Source organism: Hibiscus syriacus, unplaced genomic scaffold, assembly GCF_006381635.1.
Source record: "Hibiscus syriacus cultivar Baekdansim isolate YM2019G1 unplaced genomic scaffold, ASM638163v2 tig00110478_pilon, whole genome shotgun sequence".
In the NCBI taxonomy this organism is placed as follows: domain Eukaryota; kingdom Viridiplantae; phylum Streptophyta; class Magnoliopsida; order Malvales; family Malvaceae; genus Hibiscus; species Hibiscus syriacus.
This window is the reverse complement of record NW_024062755.1, coordinates 1,185,585-1,207,347: the sequence shown is the minus strand read 5'-3', so window position 1 is coordinate 1,207,347 and position 21,763 is coordinate 1,185,585. Positions and strand designations below refer to the sequence as shown.

The 21,763-nt window shown below is 33.4% G+C and overlaps 1 protein-coding gene across 2 annotated transcripts; it reads right to left on the bottom strand.

Annotated features, from left to right (window-relative positions):
• Positions 1-404: 404 nt before the first annotated feature.
• LOC120128307 (UV radiation resistance-associated gene protein-like) lies at positions 405-5,783 on the bottom strand. Of its 2 annotated transcripts, none has more exons than XM_039146013.1 (6): positions 5,351-5,541; positions 3,265-3,493; positions 2,740-2,920; positions 1,847-1,995; positions 1,346-1,573; positions 405-688 (listed from the first exon to the last, which is right to left on the bottom strand). In XM_039146013.1, the coding sequence occupies exons 1-6, from the start codon at positions 5,395-5,397 to the stop codon at positions 572-574; spliced, it is 951 nt and encodes a 316-aa protein (XP_039001944.1). In that variant the 5' UTR covers positions 5,398-5,541; the 3' UTR covers positions 405-571. The 2 variants fall into 2 exon arrangements, with proteins under 2 accessions (XP_039001944.1, XP_039001943.1); XM_039146012.1 differs by having other exon boundaries at positions 432-688; positions 3,265-3,471; positions 5,351-5,783.
• Between the last annotated feature and the right edge of the window lie 15,980 nt (positions 5,784-21,763).

Here is a 21,763-nt window from a genome sequence, read left to right as displayed (position 1 = left end):
GTTCAAAAATTGTGTTGTGAACATATTTGTGCTTCAAAATATTTTTGGATCGGCCACCGGTAACAAGAAACATTTTGTTTTATTTACGTTTTGAATAAAGCTCCTCTGTGGGACGTAAGCTTATAAGCATGTACCTTGTTGGTTCTATCTTCATATATTTTGTGAATTTTCAAGTATGATCATAATCAGTTATTACATATATGTAACATCTCATCACAAATAATCTGTATGTAAGTTTGACTGCGAAAATAATAATAATGAAAATAATAAATAATTGATACTGAAACAAACAACAAACTAAGTTCCAAATCTTGTCAACTTTGGACAAACATTGTATTCAAACAAATTCCAAACATATTTTTCTATTGAAACAATCAAGAATATGCTCATCATCAGAAATCAGAAAACTCCATTCTATGATTATGATATTGTAAACAACAAAAAATGTGGGTTTTAAAGGGTTTTTTTTCCTTGTACAATGGGGTTGGTTAAAAATGCGCAGCTGTACCGTGTGAGTGAAGGTTGTCCATTTATATTGTATTAATAGCTAATTACAGTTGATCCTACAAAATCAGGTATCTATATATTCTGAAGATTGGACAGATCTTAGAAGCTCCTTCAAATTTGCCATAACATGCCGCGGTCCTAAACTCTTGATCCCGATGAAATTCAGAAGCTGCTCTATATCCTGCAAATATAACCAAGATTTTGAATTCGTTTCAAAACGAAGATCGTAACAAATATAATTCCACGCATCTTGACAATTAACTTGGCCTTAAAACATCGGTGAATACTCGTGAAAATTTGCTAAGCACCCTTAAATGCGCATGTAAAGAGGTTTTAACATCCAAGATGTGAAAGATTTAGATTATTAAATCCAACAATATACTTGATAACAGATAATCAACACAGAAAATTCAAGCAATGTAAACTTATTACGATGATCAAAGTGGATTAGAAGAGAGCACTTCTTCTTAAGGAATTTGCATTTAAGGTATCTATAAACAGAAAACATATGACAGAAGAAATTGTTGACAATCCTTCTCATCTGCCGGTGAAGTATAACTATCCTAATGAACTAGATGTGGTAAATCCAATATCTACAGAATAATTCAACCATGATCATAATGATAATGAAGATGATCGTGATGCTGAAGGTGAAGCATGACTAGCCACTATCAATGACATCAAAGCTGAAGAGCAAACAAGCACTCTTTTCCAAAGATGTGGATTGAAGATCATGGACATGCCAACTTTGCAGACCATTTGAATCCAATAGAATAAAAACAAATGCAGAAGTAGAATAACCCATCCCCAAAAAAATGATACTATTGTGAAAACTCACCTTGTTTAACAAGAATACAGCATATGCTGCTCTTGTTGTGTCTTGACCATCTAAAAACAGCGGAAATACTGCTTGTTTTACATTTGCTGAAAACGCCGTATCCGATGACAAATCAGAAGATGCAGGCTCTACTGAAGGCGCATGGTCGTTAATGTATGAGCGAGAACCACCCAAGCGCAGAGAATAACGCAAAGGAACTCGTAAATAGGATGCAATTAGTGAAACAGCCTGCAAGCGAGGAAACAAGGGGAAACGAGAAAGAGCGATTACGTATGATTAAAATTATAGCATCAGCAAGAGAAACAAATTAACAAAAATAGACCCAAGATACTATGTTTCCATCAGAGCATTCTAAAATTACTATTGCATCTTGAAGCAACAATGGATTGCAGGAAGTAGGTAGAAAAAACTTGATGTATAAAACTTGATATTATCAAAAGGAAAAAGGAAAAATCAGTAATAAAAGATAACTTTATATTATGCAGAAGCAATGGAACACACATGTGCAACATATCCTAAGGCACTTGCAGATCTCTGAACCTCCTTTTTGTCGGTGAAAAAACTGATCTTTGTGAAAGGAAGCATGGTAAGATTAAGACCTAAAATCGTCAAGGACCCTTGATTAGCAGGCTTAGATACAGAAGCATTCCCTAGTGATAATAGCAACAGAAAGAAGTTAGTATCAATGATTCAATACATCAGCAGGCGCCACCATTGTGTTGGAGTCAAAAAGTGTAACCATGAAAGTAAAAGACGTCCAAAACTTCACAGTATTCCAGAGCATGAAAAAGTCCAAAAGAAGGGTGAAATGACAAGTAATGTACTCCTTGTGCTGTTTAGGAATCATTAAAGACTTATCCAACTGAGAAAATCTTCAATAAGTTATTATCAAAAGTAGCACAGGCAATTTGTGTGTTTTATCACGTCAAAATTGTTAAAAGTGTTTTATATTAATATAAGTTTTGATACTTTGTATTATATGGATTTCAAGACTTCAAGTGTTTGGCATGTCTGTGTTATTTCTGTTTGCTATGACAAGCTTTAATCAGATTTCCATGTGTTTGTGTCATATAATCAAATCATGTCTAATATAGCTAGGTCTAAGTAAAAACCACAAGCTGCTGTTGTCGGTAAAGCTTTCCTCAAATCATTTTGAAGATCCAAAATCTCAAGAACAAAGGGAAGAAAAAGAGTACGAAATATGACAAGCAAAACTATGGGTTCTCAATGATATATGGTAGTCGATAAACATTAATTAAAAATATCGCAATGAACCATGAACTAAACGGGAAAAGGATATTGTTTTCTAAACCAGGAGATTGACTGCCAATTAAAACTATATGTTGGACACTTTTTTGCAAAGGTTCATCCATCCAAAATTACTAGCACATTACCTACTCTACTACTGCCAGAATAGGACTCAAGTTCTTGCTCTTGAGCAGGTCCAACCAAGATCTTTACAGGATAGAGTAGTGAAACTTGTGATATCATATATTGTTGCCTTGCTCGAAGCTTCCTTTGCACATTTTTAAGTTTAACATGACCTCTTTCTTCAGTGAGTAATCTATTTGCTTCCTGTAATAAAAACAACAGATAATCAATCATGCCATGCATGAAAAACTACCAACCAATTATCTGAAAAAAGAAGACGGAGAAGTAGGAGAGCAAGAAAGGGATAAAATCCTTGACTATTCCAAGGAATTCATAGAATGAGAAACATCTCCATTTAAGCCCCTTATCCACCTTCACTCGGGGTGGTGGGGGAAGAGAGAGATGGTCTTCTTGGCTGGGGAGGAGAATTTATAACAACTAAAACTGAATTAAAAAGAAAACTTCAAAATGTCATAAATTCAGCATTCCTGATAATGAAAAATGGAATTCTAAAGCTAATTGACATTTTAAGAATAAAAAAGCTTCACCTGCAATCGCTTCCTTGCCCCAGAAAGAGAGGTACCGGCAACCAACAATGATCTCACTTCAGTACTAAGCATTTCCTCCTGTTTCTTAGCATCCTCTGTTGCAACTTTGCAACGAGCTGACATGTTTGCCATCACTAGTTTTCCTGCCTCTAGTTTCTCACGCATTTCCTCAAGTTCATTCAGTTTATTCAAAGACTCAGTTTTGACCTGCATAACAAGTTCCCGCCCGCTAATCAGCTGGCCAAATAATAAGGTCCATGTTATCAAAGCTATTGAGCGAGTGTGGTGCAACAAAACAAATTTAGATTACAGCTCACCAGGTCCTTCAAGTGTCATATGGCTTGATCAATTCAACTTTCATATCTACTAAAACTAATATGAACAAAGAAGATTGCAAATGCAACTCTTAAACAGCTTTCAATGGCATGTTTACATTACAATATGAAACAATTTAAGGGACCTAAAAAGGGAAAAATTGAGGGGGGGAAGCATCCGAAAGGAAGAAAAGAAACAACAGAAACAATGAATCTATCAGGTACAAAAGGTAATAAATCTTGAAGAAGGGGAGAACAATAAATCTATTTAATCAAATTAAGCTCAGGCATCCAGCCAAATAAGTGATAACTGCCATTTCAAATATAGAGAGCGAGTGTGGTGCAACAAAACAAATTTAGATTACAGCTCACCAGGTCCTTCAAGTGTCATATGGCTTGATCAATTCAACTTTCATATCTACTAAAACTAATATGAACAAAGAGGATTGCAAATGCAACTCTTAAACAGCTTTCAATGGCATGTTTACATTACAATATGAAACAATTTAAGGGACCTAAAAACAGGAAAATTGAGGGGGGGAAGCATCCGAAAGGAAGAAAAGAAACAACAGAAACAATGAATCTATCAGGTACAAAAGGCAAAAAATCTTGAAGAAAGGGAGAACAATAAATCTATTTGATCAAATTAAGCTCAGGCATCCAGCCAAATAAGTGATAACTGCCATTTCAACTTTTGTGACACAATACAAAAGAACCGGATACTCAATTTCAAAAATATATATATATATCGGGGGATAACAGTGAAAATATACTCATTTTGCCTTACAGTTGGAAGCAAATATAATAAGTAAATGAAGCATAAGAGAACTGAAGAGAATCAGAACTGTTTTTTTGGTACTAAAAAGAATACACATATTGAATATTTAAATTGTCAAGGAAAAGTTTCATTCACTGCAACAATTATCGTCTCGCTTCATCCCACTAAAGCTTATTTGAAAAATGTTCTGCCTAGTATTCTTGCTGAAGCATTTGAGCAACCCAACAGAAGTCATAATATGCCAACTTGAAATGATTGGCTTTACCAATTTCACAACCTATACTACCCAACCTAGTAAACAAGTTTAGGTACAGACCCCAGAGATCTGGTTTTTTTTTTTGTGCTCAATGACTAGATAGCCTAAGGTTATCAATCAAACAGAGAAAATAAAACATTGTGTAAACTGAAATACTACAACTTCATCCTCTGATTCATAGTTCGTCAGGTTTGGGGAATTGATCCAAATAGCACATACCAACACGATTTAGTTGACAGAGAACTGTGATCCATATAACGCATATCAGTTCCCACAATGAGAGGTCAACCAGCAAATTATCAGCACTGAGCATAAAACTAAAATTATAGCATATTATGGGTCCTCTCTACAACTACATAAAATTATTAAACATTACTGCATTAAGAATCTAGAAAAACAACTTTCTTCCAATAGTTGATCACTTGATCAATTATTTTTTAAGGTTTACTTATTTTTCCATACACTTATTTCTAAACCAGGAAGAAAAAATGACATATAAACCGGATTACTGGTCCAAGCTACTAAAATTTCAACATTGTCTCCTTTACCTTATCACTCAAGTCACTACCTCCCAACCAACCAACAAAATCCCCAGTTTCCTTCCATTTCAAAACCCCTTTTCTCTCTCTCCAAATTCAGATTATATTCAAGAACACAAAATTGATTTGAAAAAATAACAATATAACATATTTCTCAAGCAAAAAAAAACCTAATTTTAATCAGGAAAAAAATCATTACCTGAATGAGTGATTGGAGCTTTTCTTGAAGACTTTGCTTCTTCTCATTAGCTTCCTTAAGGGCAGAAGTTAAACTCCACAATCTAGCTAGCTCGTTCTCGAAATCTTCCCATTCAATTGCGTGCACATTATCATCAGCGGCATTGATTTGCTTCGGGTTGGTAATTAGGGCTTTGTCTCGGTCTTGTTGCCCTCGATTGTCCATGAAATAATTGAAGAGGAAAGCTTTCGGTTTTGTAAGTTTGAAAAGAGGTCATAGATCGACCTCATGGATATGGTCTCGCCCGGTTAGAATTTCCTTCTTTTTCTTCACGAGGATCGAATCATTTCTCGGGAAATTTTGTTTACTGTGAGGGGTAATTTTCTCGGGAAAACAGTTGCGGGTGGTTTTAATTTGGGGGGAGACTACGGCATGACGGAGAATGACAGGTGGCCGTAAAAAGGAGGATTTCCATATATTCACGTCGTGATCACTTTCCGGAACGAGAAAATGCAAACCGAAAATATTATATATATATATACTTGTTATAATATTTTTGAGGTAAACTATACCATTCATCATTAATCTCTAATATCTTTCCTATTTCGCTCAATAAACTTTCAATTTTTTAATTTGGTCACTAAACTTTATAGATTGGATTTTGTTTGTCACTCAACCGTTAACTTTCTAACAGTGTCATAATGTGGCAATCAACACCAAAACGACGTAGTTTTGAATTGTATAAAAAATTAAATTTAAACTAAAATGACGTAGTTTTAATTTAAATAAAAAATAATTTTCTTTTTTTTTTCATTTTTGCTCTTTCCTTCTTCTTTCTCCCTTCAATCTCATTTGAACCCAGGTTCCGGCTATCACACCGACATCAATTTTGACCACTACCAGCTATCTTTTCCGGAGATCAATGACTAAATATTGACTTCACCACAAAAGAAACCTCACCCAAAGAAACTCATATATCAAAATTCTCTTGTGAATCTACACTCGTCTCCTCGATCGTACGAACTTTAGTCCCATCTGCAAACGACAACTCGAGTTTTGATGGATCAACATCTAAAAGGCCAAAAACTTTGCAACAAAGATATATACAAAAGCAAGGAAAGTCATCTATGTTGTAACTCTTATCAAATTAACTCCACACCCATGAAAACTCATAAATTAGAAGGCATAACAAATTTCAGAAGAAAAAAAAATCAAATTCTATATAGAGATCGAGTTTACATAAAAATAAATAGATTCACACCACCAATGAGACTAAGAACTAATGGAATAGACTTTTATGAAATAAAATCAAAAAATGAAGATCAACTTTCGAGAACAAAAAATAAGCACATGCAATACATGAGAAAGCAAATAAAAATCAAAACTAGAAAAAAGGTTTTCTCAAAAAATAAAAGATTAAATAGTTTAAGAAAATAATACCTCAAACTTAGAGAGTGGATAGCTAATATAGGTCTTTTATGAGGTATCTATCGTGTTGAGTTAATCGATTGACGAAATCGGCCAAGAGGGGGGTGAATTGGCAATTAAAATTTTTGTGGAAGCTTTTGCAGAAAATTGAAAGTAATTGCACAGCGATTTACAGTGGTTCGACTTTCTCAAATAAAGTCTACGTCCACTACCTTAGCTATCCACACTAAGGATTTTCCAACAAATTCACTAATTTGTTCTTTCTTTTGAGGCCAAAGAGATAACCTTACAATTCCCTCAAGAGTATACCCCAACTCTTGAGAACACTCTTTTTCCCAAAGAGAAGATTACAAATTTGCAAACTTACAAGAAAACCTCACAATGTAAGATGTTTGCACAATTCTAGAACAAAGAAAAGAACACTCAAAGATGAATACAATTGAGTACAAAAAGTGTTCTTGAAAGCAAAATGAATATTGAATGAAAATAGGCTTGAAATGCTCAAACTTGAGGTTTGATGCTTTCTCTTTGATTCTCTCTTGATTCTAGTTGCTTGATGTTTCTTGTTTTTGATCAATGGCTTCTAAGCTTGCTTAAATACACCTTGGATCACTTCTGAACGTTGGGGATGATTAGAGAAGATATTATAGCCGTTTTAGTGTGAAAACATTTAATAAAATAGCTTGGAGCGTGGGGGGAATCGGTTCCCCCTTGAAGGGAATCGGTTCCTAAGTGTAAAATTCAAATATTTCGACCGTTATACAAGGGGGGAATCGGTACCCCCTTGGGGGGGATCGGTTCCCTCCAAGCATACTGGAATTCCCGGAACAACACTGTTTAGGGGGGAATCGGTTCCTCCTATGGGGGAATCGGTTCCCTCCGAGCATTCTGGAAATCTCGGAGTCAAACCATTCAGGGGGGAATCGGTTCCTCCTATGGGGGGGAATCGGTTCCCTATGAGCAATCTGGAATTTTTGGCTTTGAATTGGTTCGAAATACTTTGTAAAATTATTTTGAAATTGTTTTATGATTAAAACTTAATTTTACACTTAAGTAAGGATTAAAAATGATTTTTGAAATATTTGGAGTAATGTTTTGATATTCGAATAGTTATATCGAATATACTTAGAAAATCATTTGGAAAATCTTAAAATCCATTTAACTTAATTTGTTATATCGAAATATCAAAATGTTTCAACAATCTCCCCCTTTTTGATATAACAAAACATTTTAGTAATTTTAAGATTTTTGAAATCAAGTTTTGAAATTTTGAAATTACTCCCCCTTACTTTAACACTTCTTCAATTTATTATGTAAAACATTTAACACTTAACTTATTCTTCTCCCCCTTTTTGTTAAATCAAAAAGACATTGTAAAACAAGGTTTTGAAATCATTTAGCCAATTGATTTATTAATTATAAGCTTAAGCTGCTAAGATCACAATCAAAAGAGAGGTTAGCCATTAGTTTCATCAATATTCATAAATAATGTGATATGGCAAAATTGGTCATATTGCTAATAATGATGTAAATGATGCAATAACGAATAAAACACACCAAACATATAAGTTCACATTATCCATAAATTCAAAATCCAACAATCCACAAAATCAAACAATTCAAAATGTTGAAACAATATTCATTTTGTTCAAAGTTTTAAAGCTAAACATAAAATCAAACATCCGGATCGGTAGGTGGAAAACGGGCTCGCATAGCAGCCATTTCATGAGTTAGTTCATTAATACGAGCATTGGTTGCTTCATTGTTTGCACGCATCTCCTGAAGAATCTCTAATTGTTGAGCTCCCATTGTGGATAAATGAGACTCTATAGAGGAAAAGCGCGAATCCATTGTAGCATAACGGAAATCAAATGTCTCCATGAAGGATTGAAAATATGGAGGCATTTGAGTCGATTGTTGTGCGTGCTCCTCGGGTTGTTCAGGTTCTTCTTCAGCTTCATCAATATCCCTCATTAGTTGTTCAAACTCGGGATCTTCGTCAGCTTCGGGTGGAGCTTGTGAAGAACTAGCTCCCGGAGTAGAAGATCGAACCCATGCACCGGTTTCCTTATTTTTGACCCATCCCGCTCTTGTTAAAGAAAGAAGATTGATTTGTTTCTTAAGAGGAAATGAGGCATCTAGACCAACTCGGAGTTCAGCTTTAGAAAAGAGATTACTAAGGATACAACCGTAAACTAGTGAAGAACAGAGTTTCTTATTTGGCACTAGGTTAACGGTTTCAACAATTTCAGCAAAGATAATCTCGGAGAGGTTTATTTTTATATTGTTTTCAAAACAGTGCAACCACCAAAGATCTAAAGCTCTAAGAGTTGAATATCGACCCCCAGATGGTCGAAACCACCAAGTGATCATGAGATGAAGAAAACGCTCATGGAGATCTAAAACACTTGCACTATCATTCCGTTTATATCGTGAGCCTAAAACTTGTTTTTCGTTTGATAAACCTTCATTGTCCAAGCCTAAGACATTGGCTATGTAATCCGGATCAAGATGGAAATATTGACCTAGGAGGTAGGAACGCACTCCTATGGTTTTGGTTTTGTCACGATTTTTGATACAAACGGCATTACAGTAGAAGATACGAACAAGTTGATGATAGACAATGGGTTCAAGTTCGAAAAGTTTATCAAATTTCCATTCGTGCAAGATAGGGAGATATTTAAAGTTAATGTCAACCATAGTTTGAAGAGATGGGATACGTTCTTCCCTAATCTTATACGAGTCAAAATATTGGTAAAACCAATAACGATAATCTTTAGGACTCGGTTGATTGAAACAAGAATTTTGGATAGTCAAGTTAGGATCAAGATTTTGAATAGGATTTTGAGGAATAGGAGGAGGATTTGGTTGACGACTAGAACGACTAGATGAAGACCTAGGACGTTTAGGATTTGACATGGTGAAGGAAATCGGAATAGATAGAATAACCTGCAATTTTAAAACAGATGTATGCAATTCAATTAATCCCAAAACTCAAATGAGTCCTCAATATTTCAAGATTCTCTAAATCAATCCTAATGGGCAAAGTTTTTGAAAAACTTTTGAAAAATATGGTTTTGAGAAACAATATATGTATAGTTTTTCATAACAACAACATAATTTAATCAAAACACAATAATTTGAAAAATAACATTTTTTTTTATTTCGAAAATTTAAAAAATTTTGAAAAATTCTTGTGTTTTTGATGAAATTAGTTGTAACATCTAGTTTCTAATCCCTAAATAAGCAATGCCCGATCACTATTTCAACCTAGAACTAATTACAACTAATCCTATGTTCAAAAATAATGAAATAGAGAGTTTAGAAAAATTACCTTGAAAGATGATTGAGGGGATTTAGATGTTGTTTGCACGACTTTAATGATTTCAACAGGTTTAGAAGATGATATTTGAAGTAAATTCCGATTAATATCGTCGATTTGAGACAAAAATGGAGATTTGAGGATGTAGGAGGTGAAAAACGGCGGAAGAGAGGGAGAGAAGAGGGTTTTGGGATTTTGGGGGTGTTCTGCCCGATTTTAACAGAACCCCAGGGGGGTATCGATTCCCCTGTGGGGGGAATCGGTTCCCCTTCAAAGGGGGAATCGGTTCCCTCAGGGGGGGATCGATTCCCTCTGCACCAAAATGCTAAAATCCGATTTTTTAAGCACAAAATGCTAAATTAATCTTTTCTAGTGGTATTGGCAACTCATATATCAAATATTAATTATGTTCAAACAATTAAATTAATCTTTAATCGATTTTTGAACATAAAATTAATTTTCATTAAGAATCACAAACTCCCCCTAACTAATAGCAAGAATGCAATCAAAAATTATTATTATAAGCATTTTTTCAAGATTTATTAAAAGTGCTAAAATTATTTTAAACACTAAGTGAAGATAGGTTGGTCAAACCTAATTCTCTCCTAAGTGTCCAAAATCTTTCCTTGTCTAAGGGTTTTGTAAAGATATCCGCTAATTGGTGCAAAGTATCAACAAATTCTAGAACTACATCTTCCTTAGTGACATGGTCTCTAATGAAGTGATGTCTTATTTCAATGTGCTTAGTTCTAGAGTGTTGGATGGGATTTTTAGTGAGACAAATAGCACTAGTATTGTCACACTTGATAGGAATGGTACCTACTTCAATTCCATAATCAAAAAGTTGTTGTTTCATCCATAAAACTTGTGCACAGCAACTACCGGCTGAAATGTATTCCGCTTCAGTGGTGGATAATGCAACACAATTTTGTTTCTTTGAAAACCAAGAAATCAACATATTTCCAAGGAATTGACAAGTACCGGAGGTGCTTTTCCTATCTAATTTGCATCCTCCATAATCCGCATCAGAAAAGGCATGCAAGCTAAAGCTAGAGTCTCTAGGATACCAAAGTCCTAAACTAGGAGTGTCCTTAAGGTGTCTAAAGATTCTCTTAACAGCTAGTAAATGTGATTCCTTAGGACATGATTGAAATCTAGCACATAAGCAAACACTAAACATAATGTCTGGTCTACTTGCAGTTAGATAAAGCAAAGAGCCAATCATTGACCTATATAATTTAACATCTACACATTTACCTCCTTCATCTAAGTCAAGCTTTGTTGAAGAGCTCATTGGAGTGTTATGAGGTTTCCCATTTTCCAGTCCAAATTTCTTGAGCATATCTTTGACGTACTTAGCTTGATTAATGAAGATGACATCTTTTCTTTGCTTGATTTGGAGTCCCAAGAAAAATGAGAGCTCCCCCATCATGCTCATCTCAAACTCACTTTGCATTAGCTTAGAAAACTCTTGGCAAAGAACATCATTAGTAGAACCAAATATTATATCATCAACATAAATTTGAACTACTAATAAATCTTTACCTTTTCTCTTTAAAAACAATGTAGTGTCAACCTTTCCTTTTAAAAAATCTTTTTCAATTAAAAAATTTGACAATCTTTCATACCAAGCTCTAGGAGCTTGTTTTAAACCATAAAGAGCTTTTGTCAATTTTAAAACATGATCCGGAAAATTTGAATCTTCAAAACCTGGAGGTTGTTCCACGTACACTTCTTCTTTTATAAAACCATTTAAAAATGCACTTTTAACATCCATTTGATATAATTTAAATTCATTGAAACATGCAAATGCCAATAACATTCTAATTGCTTCCATCCTAGCTACGGGAGCGTATGTTTCATCGTAGTCTATGCCCTCTTCTTGAGTATACCCTTGAGCAACAAGTCTAGCCTTGTTTCTCACTATATTACCACTTTCATCAAGTTTATTTCTAAAAACCCATCTAGTACCTACAGTAGATTTATTACTAGGCCTTTCAACTAATGTCCATACTTTACTTCTCTCAAATTGATTTAATTCTTCTTGCATAGCCATAATCCAATGTTCATCTTTTAATGCTTCTTTGATGTTCTTAGGCTCTATGCATGAAATAAATGCAACATAATTACAGATATTTCTAAGAGAAGATCGAGTAGTTACCCCTTTTGATGGATCACCTATAATTTCACCATCCTTGACATAGTTGTACTCTCTTGGAAAAGATACTTCCCTTTCTTCAATGGTTGGATTCTCGAGGGGATCATGAGTTTCCTCATCTTTTGTTTCTTCCTTTGATGATGATTCTCCAACGTCATGTCTAACGTCATTTGCTTGTACAATACCTACATCATCATTAACAGAAGAATCCTTCCTCAGAAGGGGATTATCATCGAAAACAACATGTATAGACTCTTCTACAACTAAAGTTCTTTTATTAAATACACGATAAGCTTTAGAATTTAAGGAATAACCCAGAAAAATTCCTTCATCACTTTTAGCATCAAATTTACCAAGATTTTCTTTACCGTTGTTTAAAACAAAACATTTACATCCAAAAGGATGAAAATAGCTAATGTTAGGCTTTTTATTTTTGAGAATTTCATATGGAGTTTTCTTTAAAATTGGCCTAATCATTACTCGATTTACAACATAACAAGCGGTATTTGTGGCTTCCGCCCAAAAATATTTTGGCAAATTATTTTCACAAAGCATGGTTCTAGCCATTTCTTCTAAAGTTCGATTTTTCCTCTCAATAACTCCATTTTGTTGAGGGGTTCTAGGTGCTGAAAAATTGTGGCTAATACCATTAGAATTACAAAACTCAATAAATCCAAGATTTTCAAATTCAGTTCCATGATCACTTCTAACACTAGTGATAGAGTAACCTTTTTCATTTTGGATTATTTTTGAAAATGTGATGAAATTTTCTAATGCTTCATCTTTAGTACTTAAGAATAGAACCCAAGTGTATCTAGAATAGTCATCTACCAAGACAAATGCATATTATTTTCCTCCCAAGCTAGTAGTTCTAGTTGGCCCAAAAAGATCTAAATGGATCAATTGTAATACTCTACTAGTTGTTACATCATTAATAGATTTAAAAGAAACGCGCTTTTGTTTTCCTTTAGCACAAGCATCACAGATTTTATCATTATCAAATTTAAGCTTAGGCAACCCTCGAACTAAATCACCTTGAATTAGTCGTTGCAAAACACTCATACTAGCATGTCCTAGTCTCCTATGCCATAACCAACTATCATGTTCATCCTTAGCAACTAGGTACAAATTAGTCATATCAATAGAATCTAAATGCACCATGTAAATGTTTCCTATTCTATGACCAACAAGCATAATCCGATTAGATGCAATGTCAATAACTTTACAACCATTAATTTCAAACAAGACATTGAATCCCTTATCGCATAATTGACTAATACTCAATAGATTATGCTTTAATCCATTCACATATAAAACATTCTTAATTTGTATGGAAGAGGTATTACCTATTGTACCAATACCTTCAATGTGATCTTTTGAATTATCTCCAAAAGTCACTTCTCCTCCATTTTTGGCGTTAAGCTCAATGAACTGGCTTTTGTCTCTGGTCATATGTCTTGAGCATCCACTATCATGGTACCATGAATTTGAATTTGTTTCCCGTGCCTTGTAGCAATGCTCCTTTCCCTACAAACATAGATTAATTTTTGATTTTTGGTACCCAAATTCTTTTGGGTCCATATTCATTAGTTTCCAAAATCCTAGTCCCCTTAGGTATCCATTTGTGTAGGATATTTTTATCTTTAGTAGTAATGAGTTCTTTAAGAACCCACATACTTCTAATGATTTTTCCATTAGAGGTTCTTTGGGGACCTCTATGATTGTAGTTTCTAAAACTTTTTCTAACAAAGTTGGATTTTGAATTTCCACCTTTTTCAAAATGTTTTGTTCCAACTTTATCAAAAGAAGTTTTAAGATCATCAATTTTCTTTTGATGATCATCATTGATCTTTGAAAGTAAATTTTGCAAATCTAAATTTTTCTTTTCAAACTCTTCTAGTTTGATTTGCAAATCTTTGATTTTACTTTCAAGATCGTTGTTGGTTTTGGATATGAGTTTGTTTTCATTTTTCAATTTTGAAACATCATTTTTATATTTTAAAAACAATTTCTCATAATCCGAAGCCAACCCATTGTATTCCTCAAATAACTCATCATAAGATAAATCATCAAAATCGGATGAGTTAGAGGTTACCTTAGAATCTTCCCCGAATGCCATCAAGCACAAGTTTGCTACTTCTTGTTCCTCTTCATCGGAAATTTCTTCATCGCTCCATGTAGCCACATGAGCCTTGTGCTTATTCTTTGATTGACCCTTTTTCTTCAATTGTGGGCAATCATATTTGACATGCCCCGGCTTTTTGCATTCATAGCAAATGATTGGGTCATTCTCTTTTGGTTCATTTTTTAGGCCTTCGTTTCGTTTGAATTTTCTTCCTTGGTAAGGTCTCATCATTTTTCTGAACCGTTTGGCAAATAATGCCATTTCTTCGTCATCATCATCATTATTAGAATCACTCTCATCTTTTGTGGATTTGAGAGCAACTCCAATATTTTTCTTCTTCTCCTTTTCCTTTGGTGTCTCTTCAACTTTATCAAGGTCCACCTCATCTTCGAGCATCATCTCATGAGTGAGGAGTGAACCGATAAGTTCTTCAAGAGTTAAGGACGATAGGTCCTTAGACTCGATGATTGCCGTCTTCTTTGATTGCCATGATTTTGGGAGGGAGTAGACTAACTTCCTCACAAGCTTTTCATTTGAGATGATCTCTCCATATGATTTGAGACCATTGACAATCGTTGAAAATCTATCCGTCATAGCTTTGATGTCTTCATTTGGTTTCATCCTGAAATTTTCATAGCTATGCGTTAGAATACTAATTTTTGATTTCTTTACCTCATCTGTACCTTCATGTGTGACTTGAAGTTTGTCCCATATTTCTTTGGCGGTTGTACACGATGAAACTCTTCCGTATTCATCTGGTCCAAGAGCACAAAAAATAATATGGATGACTTTGGAGTTGAGCTGGAACATTCTTGTCTCTCCTTCACTCCACAACCTTGGATGAGTGAGAGGTTTGATGTATCCTTCTTCTACAGCATTCCATGCTCCCATGTCACTTGCTTGAATAAAGTACATCATTCTATTCTTCCAATAGGCATAGTTAGCTCCATTGAAGAAAGGAGGCTTGTTGACGGGCATCGAATCGAGACCGGAGTCGAAGTTTGAAGCGGAGGCTATTGATGACTTTAATAATCGATATAACTCTTCCCGAATTGACTCAAGAGGCGATAAAACCTTCAAATGAGTTAGGCTCTGATACCAATTGTTGAGTTAATCGATTGACGAAATCGGCCAAGAGGGGGGTGAATTGGCAATTAAAATTTTTGTGGAAGCTTTTGCAGAAAATTGAAAGTAATTGCACATCGATTTACAGTGGTTCGACTTTCTCAAATAAAGTCTACGTCCACTACCTTAGCTATCCACACTAAGGATTTTCCAACAAATTCACTAATTTGTTCTTTCTTTTGAGGCCAAAGAGATAACCTTACAATTCCCTCAAGAGTATACCCCAACTCTTGAGAACACTCTTTTTCCCAAAGAGAAGATTACAAATTTGCAAACTTACAAGAAAACCTCACAAGGTAAGATGTTTGCACAATTCTAGAACAAAGAAAAGAACACTCAAAGATGAATACAATTGAGTACAAAAAAGTGTTCTTGAAAGCAAAATGAATATTGAATGAAAATAGGCTTGAAATGCTCAAACTTGAGGTTTGATGCTTTCTCTTTGATTCTCTCTTGATTCTAGTTGCTTGATGTTTCTTGTTTTTGATCAATGGCTTCTAAGCTTGCTTAAATACACCTTGGATCACTTCTGAACGTTGGGGATGATTAGAGAAGATATTATAGCCGTTTTAGTGTGAAAACATTTAATAAAACAGCTTGGAGCGTGGGGGGAATCGGTTCCCCCCTTGAAGGGAATCGGTTCCTAAGTGTAAAATTCAAATATTTCGACCGTTGTACAAGGGGGGAATCGGTACCCCCTTGGGGGGGATCGATTCCCTCCGAGCATACTGGAATTCCCGGAACAACACTGTTTAGGGGGGAATCGGTTCCTCCTATGGGGGAATCGGTTCCCTCCGAGCATTCTGGAAATCTCGGAGTCAAACCATTCAGGGGGAATCGGTTCCTCCTATGGGGGGGAATCGGTTCCCTATGAGCAATCTGGAATTTTTGGCTTTGAATTGATTCGAAATACTTTGTAAAATTATTTTGAAATTGTTTTATGATTAAAACTTAATTTTACACTTAAGTAAGGATTAAAAATGATTTTTGAAATATTTGGAGTAATGTTTTGATATTCGAATAGTTATATCGAATATACTTAGAAAATCATTTGGAAAATCTTAAAATCCATTTAACTTAATTTGTTATATCGAAATATCAAAATGTTTCAACATATCGTTTTCAGAGGAAGAAAGAAACTCGTTTTTCTATCTCTATTGTTAAATTTTTTTCTTTTTTTTCCTTTATCAATCTATTTTAAGTTTCAAGATAGCAAACATAGAATAATGAGAGAGAAGAAACAACGGAACAAAGAATGAGGAGGGGTCGGGAAGCCATGAGAGGACTTGGAATATTCTCATATATAAAGACAATGATTTTGGAACATTATAAAAGCAAAGAAAAAAAACCCAAAAGCCATTACTTGATCATTTGTCTCCGACGAAGGTGACCGACAGTGATCAGAATAACTACCGACGTGGTGACCAAAACCTGGGTTCAAATGAGATTGATGAGAGAAGTGGGGGGAGAAAGGGAGGAAGAAGAAAGAAGAAACAAAAACAAAGAAAAACAATTTTTATTTAAATTGAAACTACGTTGTTTTGGTCTAAATTTATTTTTTTATAGTTTTCAAAACTATATATTGTTGATATTGATTATCACATCATCACACGTTAGAGAGAAAACAGTCGAGTAACAAAAAAACATCAATCTATAAAATTTAGTGAGCAAATTGAAAGAAAAAAAGTTCAGTGAGTAAAATATGAGAGAGAATAAAGTTTAGTAGCTAATGGTGTAATTTACCCTATTTTTGTTATAACTCTTAAATTTTATAATGTAATATATTCAATTATAATAAAAAATGTTATAAATTTTCATGTTAAATATGATATTATTTTGGGTAAAATATAAAAATGATCCGACTATAAGATATTGTTTTGTTAAGTCTTTCGATTATTAAAATTTACAAAATGGTCATTGACTATAAAGCATTACTTTGTTGAGTTCATCGACTATTAAAAGTTACAAAATGATCACTCCTCTATTCATTATGTACCAAATTCGTCCTCTTCTGTTAAAAAAATGACGACATACTAAGTTGGACGTTAACATACTTACTAAGATATGATAAAATCTAATCTCATAATCTTAAATGGCTATCATATCTCAGTCAACATGTTAATGTCCAACTCAGACGAACCATTAATTTTTAATTTAACAGAAAATGACGAATATAGAACATAATGAATAATCGAGCAACCATTTTGTAACTTTTAATAGTCGAGAGACTCAACAAAGTAATGATCTATAATCTAAAGACCATTTTATAACTTTTAATAGTTGAAGGACTAAACAAAATAATATTTTATAGTTGTGAGACCATTTATATACTTTACCCTAGTATTTTAGATTAGAATCATCTTAAATTAAACTTAAAATAGATTACCGCATAATATTACTATCCCTAAAATTCTAGAAAAGTCTAAAAGCTAAATCTATTACACATTGGTAAAATAATAATTTCTTGAATTAATAAATTTAATTTGAAAGTAAAAGAAAAATGAAAATGCATCCTATATAGCATTATCTCAACAATTTTGTCAATTTTTCTATAATTAATAAATTTAATTTGAAAGTGAAAGAATAATGAAAATGCATCCTATATAACTGGTTTGAATAATATTTTTATTTTTATTTAGTAAGATAAGACGACAATTAAAAATATATACATTAATAGTATAGTAATTGTTCTTAGAGTAAATTATACTATTTCTCACTTAACTATGTTTTATCTCCTATTTTATTCATTGTATTTTTAATTTTTCTAATCTACTCACTGAACTTTTGAATCGTTCTTGTTTTGATCACTCTGAATTATTTCATTATTATTTCTTTATGACATGATTTTTTTGTTATTTAATATAAAATAATTAAAAATATAAAATAAAAACCGAAGGTGGTCGGACGTCACCATCGACCGTTGTAGAATAATTTAATCATCCTTAACTATATATGATATACGATTGTGAGTATACTTAATAATTTATGTATTCTATGTTTTGTTATATCTTTTTATTATGTTATTACGTGAATATAAACTTTGGTGTATTGACAATTTATATTATATTAAATTAAAATATTAATACTATATTTGTGTTTTTTTATATATTTTAAATTATTAATTTAATTATCTTTTTAATTTCATATCAATATTTTTTATAGGTGAATTGACGCCGGATAAGATAACGATTATCATGCAAGCTAGTTCCAACAGATGATTCACAAGAGAAAATTCGCCCAAAGCCAGAGAAAAAAAGTCTCTAGGATTTAACGGAATATGATAAAATCAAACAATGCCAAAATCAGTTCACATGCCGGGCTGTTATAGCCAAAAATCGTCTTTATCCGAATTTTGCCAAAAATATAAAAATCTCGAAAATCAATCTAAATTGAAATTCAAAATAAATTAAGCAATCTGTAAAAAAATCCGGCCCAAATCAAATTTAAAATGACTTCCTAACTGACAAGCGAAATATTACCATAAATAGTAAAAAATAAATAAAACTAGTATAATTTGAAATGTGGACAGTGTGCGCGTCAAAAGGGGTTTTCCGAATTGGGGTCTTATGGCCGATTCCGACACCCGTAGCTAAAGTTATGGTCAAAAGACTGAAACGCACTCAAAACGGCCCCAATGAGAAACATATCACAATCAACTCCCGTCTTTGCGCTGATCTGCCAATTCATGGTATCTTAACGCCATCAAGGTACAATCTGACAACTCAACATCATCTGTCTTTGATCTCGTGCATCATGAATCGTTGAAACCCAAAGTACTCTCTCAGGTATACGGTAACAAATGATCGTTTTGAGTTTGTCATACCTCATGCATATCTTTCTCGGAAGTAACCTTCCCTTATCGATCCTTCATTTATTAAATGTGAAAATCTTCAAAATTTTGCAAAGTCTCTAGAATGTTACGTCTATTAGATAATTAACAGTTTTTAAATATAACTTTTAAAAGATTTTTATAATTTATCAAAGATATATATATTGTATAATAATCATATTTATTTAATCTGTCAATTTATGAATAAGTATCATCACATTAAACCTGACATTAATATTAAAAGATAATATTTTTGTATTAGACGTGATTCGAAAAGAGGTTCAATATTCTTGTTCATTAGCTACTTCTTACCCTTGAACTTCATTAATCGTATAATCATAATCATCTTTAGTTTCATTATGAACAATCGATTGTGTTTTCTACTCAAATGAAAATAGATGAATAACTTATAACTGCCACAACATAAAATATTATCACCAACAGAGTTGTATTATTTGGAATGGAATAAGATTTTACATTTGATTTTGCTTTTATCATGTTTTGAGTATTTTATATTTATATAAAATTTCATTTATCTTTCATTTGTATTATATATATTAAAATATTAAAATATTTTTACTTTTTATATAAAAATTAATCTTAAGTGTATCATATCAAATTAAATAAATCATCTTAAATTTAGATCACATTAATTGTTTTTTAAAGTTGGAAACTAAATAGTTTTCAGCTATATGATATTCAAGTTGGATTACAATTAGGGTAAACTACTCTAATATCATTAATGTTTGGGTAAGTTTTCGTTTTCACCATTGATGTTTTAAAAGTCACAAATCGGTCACTAACGTTGTTGTTTGTTACAAATTGGTCACTCGTTGTTAACAGCCGTGACCTGGTAACTGTTGTTAACAGGCTTACATGGATGGTATAATTACACAAATAGTCCATTCTATTTATACATTCTTTCAATTTGATCTTAGTTTTAATAAATTAAAATGTATTTATTTTTAATTCTTATAAATAATGATATATTTTTATACAAAATAAATAAATGTTTAAGTCCAACGGCTTTAAAAAAAAAGGAAATCAAAAATTTAAAAGATGTATTTGTTTATAGTTTGGAATTAGGAATTATGAGATTTGTTCATGCCTTCTCATTTCAACATGGTTGCTCAAACTTTCTTGCTCTTGTCAATGGCGCTATCCACATCATAAAGCTGAAAAGCACAAGAAATATAAACAATTATGACTTACTGAGAGAGAGTTGGTAAAATGGTTCGAATCGGACAGATTTCAAGTCGACCCCTACTCTCCTTCGGGAATTTTTCAAGCAGGCAGAAATCACGTATCGAGGAGCAAGTCGTTGAATCAAGCCAGGGATCATATCACTATCCCACCCTGACTACTTATAATTACTATCTTTTATACATTTTAACTAGGATTTTTTTAGTTTTTAATAGACGTTATCTCATGTATTTGAGTTTGTATCTGTACTTGTAGAAATGAAGCTAAATTTCAAGGCGATGGTGAAGGGTTGGAGAGATTTTTCATTATTAGAGTCGGGTTTGGCACAGTTATCGGGTGAACTATTTTAATGTAAGTTGAGAGGCGGGACGGGTGACATTCCATCCACCCCAACCAGTAGCCATCTTTATAAAATTTAATTATGCATGAGAAGATTCACTGATAAAATAACACTATGCATCAAAGTTTTAACTAGACGTCATCGCATACTTTCGGTTTAGTTAGCTCAGGGTCTCAGTGATTACGTTTTTCAGGGTCGTATTTAGATGCTAGAACGCAAGTTCAAGTTCAAGTTCAGAATAGGTATCGGGTGAAATATTTGAATGTTGGGTCAAGAGTGGGACGAGCGAAAACCCACCAACCCCAACTCATTGCATCTCTATGAGAACTCCATTATGTATGCGAAACAAGCAAAATATGTCACCAACCCAAAAATGAGACTAGAGAAATCAGGATTCAGTGATAAAGATAGATATGTTATCGAAGTTAAGTTGGAGAAATCAGCACAAGCCAAGACCTTGTTATGGGCATGCAGGAGAGTTTGTCGCTATTGATGCAAATCTTCAAGGATAGAGATACCAAGCTCTTCTATTTCCAGAACAGTTCTTCTATTGTCCTTAATTCTGTCACTTGACTGATTTAGTCTCTCCACGGACATCAACAATCGATCCCTTTGCTCAGCTGAAACGTGTACCATTGGTCACCATTCAATACAAAATCTTCACCAAGTTGCTTAATAGTTAACAATAAGCGTGGCATTAAGACCTTGGCTTAATTGTAAGGAGGTTCTACGACTTTGAATTACCAAGTCAATCCCCATGGAGTTGTCTTGTTGTTTCGGGTTTGTTTGTTTGTTTTATTCAATATAAACATAAAACATGTTTAGCAGTCATCACAGGTGATAATGAAGCTTTGACAAACAGCAGACAATCAAAAGTAAGAACAGAGACTATGTTGCTCGTTTT

Coding starts and splice junctions, on each gene's coding strand:
- LOC120128307 (XM_039146012.1), bottom strand. CDS start 5,554: ATGGACAATCGAGGGCAACAAGACCGAGACAAAGCCCTAATTACCAAC. Junction 3,472..5,350: donor AGCTCCAATCACTCATTCAG/GTAATGATTTTT, acceptor CTTGTTATGCAG/GTCAAAACTGAGTCTTTGAA. Junction 1,996..2,739: donor TTCTGGCAGTAGTAGAGTAG/GTAATGTGCTAG, acceptor TATTATCACTAG/GGAATGCTTCTGTATCTAAG.